The sequence below is a fragment of the Pseudopipra pipra genome, chromosome 4 (assembly GCF_036250125.1).
Source record: "Pseudopipra pipra isolate bDixPip1 chromosome 4, bDixPip1.hap1, whole genome shotgun sequence".
Classification (NCBI taxonomy): domain Eukaryota; kingdom Metazoa; phylum Chordata; class Aves; order Passeriformes; family Pipridae; genus Pseudopipra; species Pseudopipra pipra.
In genome coordinates this window covers 76290028-76304085 of record NC_087552.1, presented here as the reverse complement: position 1 = coordinate 76304085, position 14058 = coordinate 76290028, and the positions used below count along the sequence as shown (strand labels likewise).

The 14058-nt window shown below is 64.7% G+C and overlaps 2 protein-coding genes across 4 annotated transcripts in view; one reads left to right on the top strand and one right to left on the bottom strand.

Moving 5' to 3' along the window:
- Window positions 1-14058, bottom strand: part of LOC135413712 (dedicator of cytokinesis protein 2-like) — a 52326-nt gene that overhangs the window by 9395 nt on the left and 28873 nt on the right. The window contains exons 29-32 of the mRNA XM_064653719.1: window positions 907-1005; window positions 702-796; window positions 298-376; window positions 82-182 (exon numbers count right to left, since the gene is read on the bottom strand). Coding sequence (XP_064509789.1) covers window positions 82-182; window positions 298-376; window positions 702-796; window positions 907-1005 — 374 coding nt within the window. The remainder of the gene's footprint in view (window positions 1-81; window positions 183-297; window positions 377-701; window positions 797-906; window positions 1006-14058) is intronic.
- The window catches only part of LOC135413706 (basic proline-rich protein-like), a 29745-nt gene that overhangs the window by 11579 nt on the left and 4108 nt on the right, over window positions 1-14058 (top strand). For all 3 annotated transcript variants that reach the window (XM_064653707.1, XM_064653708.1, XM_064653709.1), the window contains one exon: window positions 11140-12563. In XM_064653707.1, coding sequence (XP_064509777.1) covers window positions 11140-12563 — 1424 coding nt within the window. The remainder of the gene's footprint in view (window positions 1-11139; window positions 12564-14058) is intronic.

Genomic DNA, 14058 nt, shown 5'->3' with positions numbered 1-14058 from the left:
CCCAAAATCCCTGACCCTGCGGCGTGGCAGCAGCCTGGGGCAGGGACCCGAGGTGTTGCCAATCGGCTGGAGTGGACTCACTTGGCCAGGATGCTGTTGCGCTTGGCTGGGGAGAAGTTCTCCAGCTGCAGGGACTCCTGAGTGAGGAAGGCCACGGCCAGGTGGAAATAGTTGTTCCAAAGCTGCAGTAAAAACACAGGGATGAATGTCAGGCTGCGTGAAATGGGGGGCTGGGGGCCAGGGTGTGTCCTCTCCTGGACCCCCAGTCCCCACCAGGAACTGGCAGTGCCCACTCACCTGCAGCTCAAAGCTGCTGTTGCTCAGGAACATCTTGGTCAAGGTCGTGGCAAAGTGGTTGATGGTGCGCAGGAACTCCCTGGGACCAAGTGGCCACAGGCACTGAGCAAGGGCAGCACCAGTGTGCCCACTGCCCAACCCAGTGTGCCCACCATGCACGTGCCCACCGCCGTCCCACAGTGGGGGTAGGGCAGGGGCCTTCGTGCCCACTGCAGCACAGCCTAACGCCGCCTGGGTGCACTGGAGCTGTGCTCCAGTGTCTGCCTGCCCCGTGCCCCATGAGGAACCCCAGGGTCTCACTCCCAGCCCCAGTGTCTGCCTGCCCTGTGCCCCATGAGGAACCCCAGGGTCTCACCCCCAGCCCCAGCGCCTGCCTACGGGTCCCTCCCAGCCCAGGTCCTCACCGGTTCTGCACCATGTTCATCACCACCCAGTCGCAGGGATACACTGTCTTCCCAATCAGGTCCTTGAAGAGAATGAAGGTCTCCATGAGGAAGTCCTACCAGGGAGGAGAAGATGTCAGGAGCTGGGCTGGATCATGATGCCCTCTTGGGAAGACAGGGAGGTGCTGTGAGGGAGGTGCTGGTGTGGCCAAGGGGCAGCACTCACCATCAGCTCAGGCCGGGAGGGGAATGCCTGGATGTAGGCACTGTAGTGGTCCTTGTCCATCTGGCTCAGGATGGTGGCCATGCAGGCCACGTAGTGGCTCTGGGGGAGATGGGCTGCTCAGTCCCGTGACCATGGAAGGGGACACTATCAGTGTTCCCCAGTCAGTCTGTACCCTGGAGGCCCAACTGCTCTGGGGGCCATTCACCCCCCGCCTGCCCTGGTTCCCTCCACCCCAGCTCCACAGACTTTTCCTGCCCCCCTTCATCTCCAGATCCTGGTCTGCACATCCCACTCCAGCGATGGGACGGCTCTGGCACCTGCCATGACGCTGAGGGGACGCAGACATAGCTCTACAGCACGGTGCTGAAGCATCTCTGTCATTTTTAAGGTAATTTAAGGTCATCTGTGGATGCAAAGGCATTTTGAAAATAGTAAGGAGGTTCTTTCTGGAGCCCAGCGCCTCCAGTGAAGGGTCCCAAACTGAGCCCTTGGCTCAAGTCCAGGAGGCTCCTGGCTTTGTGGTGAGATAAGCAGCCTGTGCAGGAGCAGGATGCTGTCCAGAAAGCTGTCCTGGGGATCTCTGGGTAAGAGCATCGTCCTGCAGGCTCAGGATGAGTGATGGCCCTGTCGTGCCCCAGTGTTACTGATGGAACTCTGTGATCATGCCGTGAGCCCTGTGAGGGCAGCACCGGGCACTGGGCACCACTGTCCACCCTGGGTGTGCTGGAGGAGCCCCAGCAGCTCTGCACAGGACACGGGGTGCCACAGGAACCTTCCAGTCCCGGTAGGTTGATCAGTGCCAGAGCTTCCTCCTGGACAATTTCACCGGCCCCAGGCCAGCCCTTGCCAACAACATGGAGCCCAAAGGGGACAGCCCAGGGCGGTTCGGAGGAATGTGGTTGCTGCCAGTGACCAAGGGCTCCAGCTTCGTCCCCGCAGCTCCCAGGCAGCCCCGGGAGCTCCTCGGGACGGGGCGCAGCCCTCTGAGGGCTGCTGCGGGGAAGCCACGGCCAAAACTGGCTGCGGGCGGATTTGCAGGGAATGATCTTGTGGGAAGCAAATGGATCAAACCCCAACAGCTCACGATCCTTCGGGCATCCAGGTGACGCCGCAGCCCCGCGGCCGCCCCGCCGAGCGCTGCCCCGCGCAGCAGCACGGGCGCACCGGGGGCCCGCAGCCACCGCGCCGTCCGGGCAGGACCCGCCTGGTGCCGGGACCGGGGCTCCTCCGGGGCTCCTCCGGGGCTCGGTACCCGGGCGCGCTCCCCGTCGCGAAGCTCCGCCCCCGCCCCGCTCCGCCCCCGCCGGCTCCGCCCCGGTACCGGCGAGCGCGCGCCGCCCGCCCCGCCCCGCCCCGCCCCGCGAGCCCCGCGCCCGCCGCCGCCGGAGCCGCTCCGCCGAGCACCAGGTACCGGTGGGACGGGGAGAGGGCTCTGCCGGGGAGCGGGGCGGCGGCCGGGCCGGGCGCTGCGGGCATCGGCCCTGCGGCGCCGGGCCGGGACCGGGACCGGGACTCCGGGCGGCCCCGCGGCCGGGACGCAGGAACCCCGGGGCCAGGAACGGCGGCGCGGTACCGAGAGCCCTGAAGCCGGGACTGCGCGACGGTGCGGGGACCCCGGGGGCGCGGGGGCGATGCGAACACCCGCGGCCCCGCGGGATGTGCGGGGGCCGGCGGGGCCAGGGCGAGGAGCCGGGCTGGGCTGGCAAGGGGGATCCGTGGTGTCCTCCCGGCCGCCGGTGCGTGGTGCCCGGCCCTGGAGCCCCGGGGGTCGCGGCACTTCCCAGTCCTCCTCTTCTTTGCCCCCGCTAAGCAGAAGCTGCCCCGGGAACTGCGGGAGCCACGGGGGCGGTGGCACCCCGCACCGAGCACCCTATGGCAGGCACCGTGCGCCGGGCACTCCGCTCCGAGCCCCCTGCGCTGGGCACCCCGCACGGACGTGGCCGCGGGCTGCCGTGGCGGGGTCTCTGGGGGTCACAGCCGTGCTGGAGCGGTGGCACAGTGTGCAGCCCATGGAGGTGAATCTCTGGTGGGAGCCGAAGACCCCCAGATCGTGCCCCGGTGCCGCAGCCGCGCCGCCCCGGCCCGTGTCCCCGCCGCTTGCCGAGTCGCTGCGTGCGGGGCCGCGTGCGAGAGCCGCGCTGGGGAGCGGCCGGGCCGGCTCGGCTGTGCCCGCTCCCCCTCGTGAGGGACGGGTCGCTCAGCCGGGCTGTGCCGGCTGACACACGCACACGCACATCCAGGGATGTCACTTTGGGCACCGCGCGCCGCGGTGACGCCGGTCGGGGCTGGAGGGATTCAGCCCACGTTGCTCCCGGCTGCTCCGCGCCCAAGGCCTTGTGTCCGCCAGCGGGGCTCCGGGATGCGGAGCGAGCCCAGCCGGTCCTGCGAAACAGGGAGGCGCAGCTCCCGGGGTGCGCCGGTCCCGACCCTCCCTACGGGATCGCGCACAAAGCCCGTTAGAGCTGCGGCTCCCGGCAGAGGTGCGGGGGGGCGGGAGGTCTCCGCGGAACCGGTTTTGTCTTGGAAGCATGAGGTGGACACGTATGAGTAACCACTGGGCCACGGCTGTGCTAGCGTGTGCCTGCATGGGGACACACGGGGACACCGATGTCAGCTGCCCGCTCTGGGTGGCAGAACGCATTTAGTGCCAGCAGCAGCTCCCGGCGGTCTCCACACTCGGCAGCTCTCGGGGGCAGGGGAAGGAGCCCCTCGGCACAGCCGCGGTGGCAGGGACGCGGGGGACCACCGGCTGCGCTGCCTCCCTGCGGTGCTGCCCGAGGGGAAGGGCCAGGGGGCCGCGGGGGGACCCCCAGGCAAAGCCAGGCTGAGGCTGGTACCCCCGGCCCTCTCCCTCATCCCCTCTCCGTGGGGAGGGTTTGTCCTTCTGGCGCGCTCGGAGGAGTGGGGTGGATTTCATCGCAGAAGCTCCTTTGGACTGAGGTTGTCTTCTTTACAAATGATAATTATTATAATTATTTAATAGTATGGTGGCATCCAGAGGCCATGGATAATTAGTGGGTCTATTCCCATCCGTGCTAACAACACTACTCCAGTCCTAACCAGTGCCGTTGGCAGAGCCTGCCTCCCGTGTTTGTGGGGATGATCTGTGTGGTCCAGGCTGTTTGATGGGGGGGAAACTGAGGCACGGGGAGACAGGAGGACACTTGGTAATTCCCAGATTCCCCTGGTAACCACAGTTGTCCAAAGCACATGGAGATAAAGGGGAGCAGGCTGCCTGATGGCATTGGGAATGCACTTAAAGGCAGGAATTTGTATTCTGGAAGGACGTTCCCTGTGCTGGGAGCTGCAGCTGCAGAGGCCGCAATGCTGGCTGCTGGCACCATGGCTGGTGGGCACCAGTGAGACAGGGGCTATCCCGGGGGGACCCTGCTGAGCCCCCTAAGCCCAGATCAGTGTGTGCAGGGGTGGCCGGGGTGGTGTGGGAACAGCTGGGTGGTGAAGCCTTTCCAGCTTTTTCCATAATTGTGCTCTGGGGAAAGCTTGTGGCTTTCTGATGCCATTTATGGCATGAGAGGAAGCCCCTGGAGTCCTGGTCTGACAGGGCCCCCCGGCCTGGCTGGCTGCTCTGCACACTGGGGAGGGTGGGCTCCAGATGGGTGCCCAAGCCCCTTCTGGAAAGGTGAGACACCCTCCCTGGAGAGCACGGGGCTGTGGGGTCTGCTGATGAGCTGTGTCTCACTTCCCTGGTCCTGTCATCTGCTCAGGATCATCCTGGGCCAGAGGTGCTGGCAGAGCCCTGGACTTTGGTCGTGCTCTCTGGGCTGGATTGAGCTCTCTGGGCTGGATCTCTGTGACAAACATCTTCCCAGATCCCTGTAGACACAGAGCGTTTCTGGGGCTCAGAGGAGCATGGTACTGCTCACACCACATTTGCTGGGTGTTCTTCCTCCAGGGTGGTCTCTCCTGCAGCCCCAAGGAGTGGCACTGAACTGCAGTGCTGGCAGCAGCTCCAGGGATGTTCTCTTGCTCCTCCATGGAGGTGGCTGAGGGAAGCCCTGGGATATGGAACAAACTCCTCCTGAGGTGCTCCTGCTCCACATGGGCTGTCTGCCCCGCTCTGCCCGTGCTCCCCCAGGCAGGTCACTCTACCTCTTCATGTCTCATTAAAACAGTGATACCGATGCTCCTCTGCCTGGCAGAGAGGTGGGAACGCCAGCAGGTAGTGGAGAGAACAGAGACACCACTGCCATGACAGCCATATCAGCATCCACAGGAGACAGAGGAATAATTTGGCTTCTGCAGCTTCTGAAGGCTCACGTAGAGGCTTTGTGCTCCCCTCTTCCTGACCGTGTGCATCCTCCATCTGCAGCACCAGCACATCTGCAGGTGGAGGGGAGCAATGGAAGCAGAGCTGGTGACCTCTGTGTGCCAGGAGGCTGTCGCTGCTCCTTCCCCACCAGTGGGACCTCTTCTGTGGGCATGAGCCATGGTGTGTGGCCAGGGCACCCAGGAGCCTCCGTGGCCTCAGAGAGGAGCCTGCAGGGTGCCCGTGGGTGCTGCTGTGGGAAGATGAGTGACGGAGACCCCCTGCCCTGGCTGGGCTCCAGAGCCTTCTCCTGGGCCCCGTGGCTGGGAGAGTGACTAATGTTCCCACAGAGCACTTCAGCCAGTGACCTACATAGGGATGAGTGCCGATCCCTCGGCTCATGTGAGCTGCCACTCGTGCCAGGACCCGTGTGCCAGTGCCACTTCTGGAACCCCTGGGCAATGCTCTGTGGGGGCTGGGGGGCTGTAGGGCACAGGCACCCTGGGCACGGCCACGGTGACAGGGACGGTGCCTGTGCCTTCGGTCAGGGAGCCCAGGGGTCCTGGGGGAGCCCCAGTGGTGTTTGAGCAGCGCCCTGGGTGCTGCCTGGAGGGAGGGATCAGGTGCTGTGAGGACCACTGGGGACATGAGGAGCTGGGCTTGGGGACACGAACAGAGCTGGACCCGCAGAGCACTGGGGTTGTGGCTGAAGAAGGGACATTTCCTCACTGGGGACACAGGGGCTGAGTGCTGAGGAGGGAGAAGAGCTGCTCGAGCGGAAGCGCTCCATTGGCACAAGTACAGTCGGATATAAACGGGCCATGATTAAGTGCCTGCAGGAAATGAGAAGGTCTGTGAGGCTCTGAGCAGCTGGGTTCTGGAAGAGCCTCCAAGAGAACCGTGAGGGCAGGGCATGAGCTGCCTTCGTGGTGGAGCTTCCTCAGCGAGGAACTGGATTTTGGGTGTGCAAGTTGCCTGAGGAGCTGCTCTGAGTCCTCCTTCCTCGAGTCCCAGAGATGCTCTGATCTGAGTACAAACGCCTCGAGTCCTCCCAGAGCCAAGGCAGGATTAGACTCTGCTGTGAAGTGATGTGTCACGAGCCTGGCTCCTGCCCCTCCAGTGCCTCATCCTCCAGTGCTGACCCTCTCCATTGCCAGCAGCACCTCTCTCTTCTCTGGAGATCAGAAAAATCAGAAGTGTTGCCCCACAGAAGCTGTTACCTCATGAGTGGAGCCGGGTCATTTGCTGCTCTCCTCTGCAGTTCCAGGAGAATCTGACTTCCTCCCTCATAAATCTCGTCTCCCGTCCTCTTGCATCCTGAGAAGATTTATGTGTCTGTTCCGGTTTTCCCTCTGCCACAGGCATTACTAGGAGGACGAGGAGGAGGATGGGTGGGGAAAGGGCCAAAGCTGGCAGATAACTTTCTGTACAGAGCAGTGTGAAGCAGGGCTCTGTCCTCTGAGGGCAGCCCTGCACCGTGCGAGATGAGTCCCACGATGCAAACCCGGCAGGTTTGGTGCATCTCACTCACAAAATTCCCCATCAGTCAGTGCTGGCCAGAGGAACCCAGTGCTGGGGCTCTCCCAGGGGAGATTCCCAAGCCCTTTGCAGGCTGGTGGGCAGGTGATGCAGGACGAGGTGCACATGGCACAGCGTGTCCGCGGCAAAGGGCTCTGGGCTGGGGAGGGAGCTGGGCTGGCACCTGATTCAGAGCCCTGGTGCTGCTCACTAGGAGGGTACTCGATCTTTGCGGGCGCTGGTCAGTGGTGTCCATGGGAAGAGGTTCCCAACACTTCCTCAGCTCCTGGGCTCAGTGGAGCAGACATCCTTCCCAGCTGTGCTGAGCATCCAGCACAACCCGCTGCTGCAGGACTCATGTCCTCTGTTGCATTACAGGAGAATCACCTGGTTTTACCTGTACACCATCAATGTGACCTGCTGTCCCACCTTATCCATGAGCCTGGAATTGCCACAGGAACCAGAGGAGAAAAACCACTCAGATCTAAAAAATTGCTGAGATGGAGGATCCTCCCTTTCCAAGCTGCTCCTGCACCAGCTGGCCTCAGTTTTTAAGGAAGTTGCTCCTCCAGCTCGTCAACCCGTGTTTCCAGCTGCCATGAGCACAGCCTGGAACCGCTGCCCAGAGCCCCATCCTACGCAGCCTCGGCCCCACGCCTGTTGCCTGCCTCTATGTTGGCCTTTTTTCTTCCTTGCACTTCATTTTCTCCCATTTCCTCAGTTTCCCTCCGTGGTCAGGACCAAACAGTGCCCTGGGCCGCTGTCCCTCTGTGGCAGTGGGGCAGAGTCCAGCTATGGGTGATGGCTGTGGGATGGTTACAAGTGGAGATGTGCTGGTTAGCTGGTTTTAATCCATTTAATGTGTGTCACATTGCTTTGGGATTCTCCTGCTTTCTCCGTCGAAATGTCAAATGCCTCACAGAAATCCGAGTCTGCTCCGCCGAGGCTTTTACCTCCACTGACCAAACTTGGAACCTCATCAAGCCCAGCAGCAGATGGGTTTGATGAGCCGTGCTCTCCGCAGCCCCGCACTGCGTGGCGTGGCTGGCACACGCTGCCGTCCTTCAGAGGGGATCAGTCAAGCCCTCAGCCCATTCCCTGGCCAGTGCCAGCCCACCCACATTCCCTGGACCCCCATGCCAGGGCTCTGCTTCTCCCCATCCCTTGCACTGGGCTCTCCAGGGTCGCTCTCCACTGACCACCCCAGGGGTGCCCAACACCCCCTGTCCCACAGACAGAGCCCAGCGGGGCACACGGGAGCGGAGCACCGGGGCTCTGGCTTTGGTCTCGGGGGCTCTCACAGGTCTCTTCTGGAGAGGAGTGGCCACAGCCTTGGGGTCCTCTTGGACTGGACCCTGGAAGGAGCTGTGGTGGGCTTTGGACCTTGGAGGGGCTCCGGTGGACCCCAGGATTGGGGCGTTGGGCACCATTTCCCCGTATATGAAGCTTGACGAGGAGCTGGGAAGCGCCAGTGCAGCTGGGTGCTGGGTGCATCCAAGGTGTCCTGGGGCCCATCAGCACAGGGGGTTCCTCGGATTCAGCGACAGTCTGGGGGGTCCCATTAGAGAGGGCAGAGCCAGGTTGCAGGGGGCTCGTTATCCGTGCAGACACCGGTGTCTGCAAACAGTGCCCGAGCGCAGCACTGAATCCAACCACAGCACAGAGCACACGCAGGGACGGGTGGGAGGGTCCTGGCGTGGGTGGTTGACATCCTCGGAGCTGTTCCCAAATGGAGTTGCTCCATGTATAATTTATAGGCTTCCCTTTGTCCTTGTGCCTTGTCTCTGATCTCCCAGCAGTTTGGGAGGCCGAGGGGGCTCGGGGAGGCCTCGCTGACTGACAGTGCCGCGTTTCTGCGTCGGCGGGGGATCAGCCTCGTCCCACGCTGCGCCAGCCGTGGCTCGGCGAGGTGCCCGCCGCAGGATCAGGGGGCTGGTCCAGGTTCGGACCGTGCCAGTGGTGCTCCTGCCCTGTGCTCGGCCCTTGGAGCCATTCCCAACACCCTCTGCCCTGTGCTGGTTAGTGCTCCCACTAAGGAACTCTCTGAAGCAGGCTGACCACATGCAGGCTGCCCTCTGGAGTGCTCGGCTCTGGCACAGAGATGTGCCCACTGGGCCCCTCTGCCCTCCCTGGCACAGCCACAGCCGAGGATGCTGCCAGGGACCTGGGCGTGGGACACCTGGCCCAGGGCATGGGCCCCCTCTATGGCACAAGGGGGAGAGGTGACCCTGCAGGCAGGGCCTCAGGGGGTGGCTCACACCATGGCCATGGAGTGGGTGCCCGGGCCCTGGGCCAGGCAGGGCTGTGGCAATGCGGGACACGAGACGAGTGCCACCGGCTCCGGCCCCGGCCAGCTCACTCCTCTGCCTGATGCTGCCCATACTAACGAGCCCGTCCCATCCCTGTCGCGTCCTGCCTCACAGACGTCTCCGGGTGTCTGGGCACGGCTCCAAGCTCGGGAAGGGAAGCGCCGGGCGGCTCGGCAGCGTGTGGAGCAGCATCCCGACGAGTGCGGGGCGGGGTGTGCGGAGGCACTGGGGCATGCAGGGCCGGGCTGGGGGCAAGGAGGGCTGCGTGAGCTCCCTGCTCTGCCGGGTCAGTGCTCACCGTGGGCTTGGGGAGGCCCTGGGCACTGGCACGTGCAGCACTCGGAAGTTTGGTTGTTCCAGCGTCGGGGACTCCGGGCTGCTGTGCTGAGTCAGCGCTTTGTGCCAGCAGAAACAAGGCAAGGCAGGGAGGGGCCCAAGGGGTGGCTGTGCCATGTGTCCACCTGCAGGGAGGACAGAGGGGCTGTGGAGCCAGCGAGGCTCCTGCCTTATTGTGCTGAGAGGGCGTGGGGCCCTGGGGGAGCAGCAGCCTGTGGTCTGGGCTGGGGACCAGGGATGTGGGACATGGGACATGGTGTGGTGTGGTGAGGCTGAACTACTGTGCACCAGGGCTGACATTTCTGTCTCTCCCACCCTCTCCCTGTCATTGTGTCCTGAAATTAGCCATCGGCCTCCCCTGCACCCTGGGACATCCCAGCAGGGCACAGTGTGCCCTGTGCTCCACGTGGCCAGGCAGTGTGATGGGCTGGGGCAGCTGCAGGCGACCCAGTGGGCAGAGGCAGAGCCAGCTGGGCATGGGGCTGGGCGCTGGGGGAACATCTGGACGGGGCTGCGAAGGGGTTTGCCTGGCAGGTGTGTGGAGGAGGAGCCCTGCAGAGCTGTGCAGGAAGGATGGCAGGGATGGGGATATGGCTGGGTGCAATCCCTGCTGTGCCCCCAGGTCCTGACCCTGTGCTGCCTGGGAAGCAATGCTGGTGTCGGGGATATCCCACAGTCTCACTGAAGGTTTTTGCTCCTGCTGATTCTCACATGCCTGAAGTGGCTCAGTCTCCCCGAGCCACAGTCTCACCCCTGCCCACGGAGCTGGCCCCCCACACCTGCAGCCCAGCCAGCACCACCGGTGCCCATCTGGCCACGCCCCACACGTGACAGGTCCCTGTGCCCATCTGGCCACGCCCCACACACGACGGGTCCCCTCTGCCAACCTGGCCAAGCCCAGTGCAGGATGCCCCGTGCCCACTCCAGCCATGTCCATGCTGGAGAGGTGCCCCACGCCCTTTCCAGCCCATGCAGAGCCGGTGCCTGTGTGTGGCGGGTGTCCCACGTGCAGTAGGTGCCCTGTGTCTGTCTGTCCCTCACGGGAGCCCCGTGCCCCCCACCCTGTCCTGTGCCTGCCCTCCCGCTGCCGCCCCACGCACGAGGCACCAGCCCCGGCGAGGCAGAGCTATTTTTAACAGCTGCTTCTGCTTGATTTGAGCTGTGAACTCGGAACGTGTTTATGCTAAAGGGGTTTCTTTTCCCTTCTCCCTTTGTGCTGAGGAGGCAGCGCCGCAGATCAAAGTCTGTCTCTTCGCGTTTGGCGATGGCGGGCTGGGAGGGAGCTGAGGCGGGAGAGGCTGGCGGCTCTGCAGGGACACTCGTGTCCTCGGGGGCCGTGGTGGTGTGGCCAGGGCTGACGCACCTCTCTCTGTCCCCGCAGGTCCAGAGCCCAGGAGCCGTGGGCAGGCACGGCCGGCACCGGGCCCGATGCGGGCGGCCCTGAGCCCGGGCAGCCGCCGCGGGACGATGGGCTGCGGGCGCCGGCGGGGAGCTGCGGTGCCGGGCAGGGCCGTCGGGGCGGCGTGCCGGGGGCTGTAGGGCCGGGCAGTGGGCAGCATGCCCCGCGGCCCCTCGCCCGCCTCCCGCCCAGCATCCCCTCTCTGTGGCAGCGCGGGATGAGGCTGCCCGCTGCTCCAGCAGCTCTGGGGACGGGTGTAGCCCAGGGCTCCGGCCATCGGCGCTCGGCCCCCCGCGCCCCACCGCGGCCCCCCGGCCCCGCGGCCCTGAGCCATGGTCAGCCGTGAGCCCGTGCCCGGCCCGGCCCCCGCCGGCGAGGGCAGCCAGGAGAAAGCCATGACGGTGCGCTCGGTGCTGCTCAACCGCGACTCGCCCGACATCGAGAGCCGCCTCAAGCGCCGGCGCAACCGCACGCAGCAGGTCCGCTTCAAGGACCTGGTGGAGGGCGGCTCAGGGCGGGCGGGCAGCCCCCCGCCCGGGCCCGCGGCCACCCCCGGCCCCAACACCCCACGTGCCTCGCCGCCCCCCAGGGACGCCCCTGAGCCGGCGGCTCTCCGTGCCTCGCGGCGCAGCTGGCCCCAGGCACAGCCGGGCTCGCTGACGCTGCCCATGCCCAGGAAGGCGTGCATGAGCACGGCCATCCAGACCTCCCCCAGCCTCCAGAAGCCCTTCCCAGCTCCCCAGCCCCGCAGCAGGAGCGTCTGCGATGTGGCAGGGGATGCGGTACTGCCCGCTGTGGCGAGTGCCCGGTGCCCTGGGGTGGCCGTGCCCACCGCGACCAGCTGGGCTGTGCCCCCGCGGGCCCCTGGCAACCTCCCCACACATGACCGCACCGTGGCTCTCGCCCAGCACGCCACGGTGTGCCCCCTACCACTGCCACCGCCCAGGGACCCCCCTCCCCCGTACCGCGGCACAGCCGGGTGTCCTGCTGCCCGCTGCGCCCCGGAGCCCTGCCCGCCGCCCCCCGCCTGTGCCCAGCTCCGCGGGAGCCCACGAGGTGGCCACGGGGTCACCCCACGCCCGGCCTCCGTACCCTGTGGCCAGCCCCGACCTCCCGCTGAGCACCGGGGGCTTGGCCGGAGCGACTCAGAGCGGGCCCTGCCCTGCGGCCGCCCACCACCCCAGCCCTCCCCGCACCGCCGGCAGCCCGGCCCCGCCACGGACACCCACGGCCTCCGCCAGCCACCTCAGGGCAACCCCCCCCGGGACCCCCCTCCACCCCACCACCAGCTCTGCGGCTCGCCATGGCGGGGGCCCTGCTGCGCCTCGCCAGCCCCCATCCCACCGGTGCCGGGCTGGCACAGCTCTGCTGCTGCTGCTGCACCGGAGAAGACACCAGCTGTGCTCAGCACCTGCAGCCGGCTCCACGCTGCTGAGCCCGGGCATGGCCGGGCAGGACCCGAGGGACACAGGGAGCTGCTGCCCCCGGTCCCACAGGGCCCCAGCATGGGGACACAAACAGCAGGGTGGGCACCAGAGCCCCCCCAGCACGGGCAGCCCTGCCTCGCTGCTGAGCAACCGGAGACACTGCACCATGTCCAGGACCTGCTGCAGCTGGTGGTGGTGGCCAAGGGACCGGTGGGACCACCAGCGAGGGACGAGGACGCCCAGACAACTCAGGGAGAGGGCCCCTGGCGGCCCGGGGAGCAGGGAGACCTGCATTCCCAGCTGCAGTCCCTGGAAGGGGTGCTGGAGACCAGCCAACAAACCATCAGGGTGCTGCTGGACGTCATCCAGGACCTGGAGAAGAAGGAGGCGCAGCGGGACGGGTGAGCAGGCGGGGATGGAGCGAGGGGCCAGGGAGACAATGTCCCTTGGGGCTGGGGATGGAGAACAGGGGACGTTGCCAGATTTGGGTGCTGCTGCCTCCTGGACATGTTTCCCTCTGAGAAGCTCAGAGCTGCTGTCCAGGCACACACAGCTCCGTGTCTCAGGGTGAGGTTTCACCCTCCCCAGCGTGTTCTGCTCACGCCTGCGGGGCCCTCCCCGTGCCCAAGGATGGGTGCAGGGGGTGCAGGCCTGGGGGACGAGGGGATGCTGGACCCTGCCCAGATCCAGTGCAGCTGACTTGCCCATTGGTCGCTGGGAACAGGGATCTGGGATGTCACATCCCAGCAGCTGGCTCAGGGGGGGACCATGTCCCTGCCATGTCACACGTGCAGCCACCCTGAGCTCTCACCTACTTCCAGCCCCTCCATGGAGGTACCTTCAGCACAAATCCAGTGGCTGGTGCCCTCATGATGGGTGTGTCTGTGTCCAGGGGAGGTGTCCAGCCCCCCCATCTGGCCTGCCCAGGATCTGCTCTCTTGGGCAAGGTCTCCCCCCAGGCCAGCATTTCTTGGCCTCCCAGGCAGATTTGCCAAATGGCTCAAGGTGGTCAGTCCATGATAGTCCCCAGCTGAGACCCTCCAAACTCATCTCACACAAGGGCAACCAACCTCCTGGGAGGTGCCAGTGCCGGCACCCTCCTGTAAAACCTCTGGGGCTTGTTCCTGATGCCCAAGATTGTCAGCTCCCACTGGGGCAGCACAGAGATCCGTTTGTTCAATCAGATTAAGCCAGTGTTGGGTGTGAGTGAAGTGCAGGGAATGCCATCTCCATGCCACCCCTGGAGCACTGCCAGTGGGGAGGGACCCCGGGGGTCTCAGTCTGGCACCCACTGAGGCAGGTGCAGCCAGGACAGCTTAATTAAGGCCTTGGCTCCATATACTGTTACAGTGAAGTGAGCAAACAAGGTACCAGAGACACATGGAACGGGACAGGAAATCACATCAAACATTATCCTGGTGTCCTTATGCTGTGGAACAGCATGGCCTCATTTGCTACGGGTCAGATCCCAGGTGCCTACTGTGCACTACAGTGGGGCCACCAGCCCTGGCACGTCCTGGCCAAGTCCAGGCACCAGCTGCTGGCAACATCCTGCACCAAACACCATCCCAGAGTGAACCGCCCTGGCAAAGGTGCCCATGGGCACACACACATACATACCATATATATTTAAACCCTGAACACATTCCAGGGTGAGCTCTCCCAGCAGAGAGGTGCTGTTGGAAACGTCAGAGCCGCAGGCACACACACACACACATACGTACCATATATATATAAAAGGTCTCAGGATCTAATTTGGGTGCTGATAGAATAATCCCCATTGCAATGTATAATTTGGTGCATTAACAGACCCAGTTTCCGAGGGCTGAGAACAACTGTGGTCAAGGTCAAGTAACTGGAGGAAGATTTCAATGGGAAAATGTGACATCTATGTGG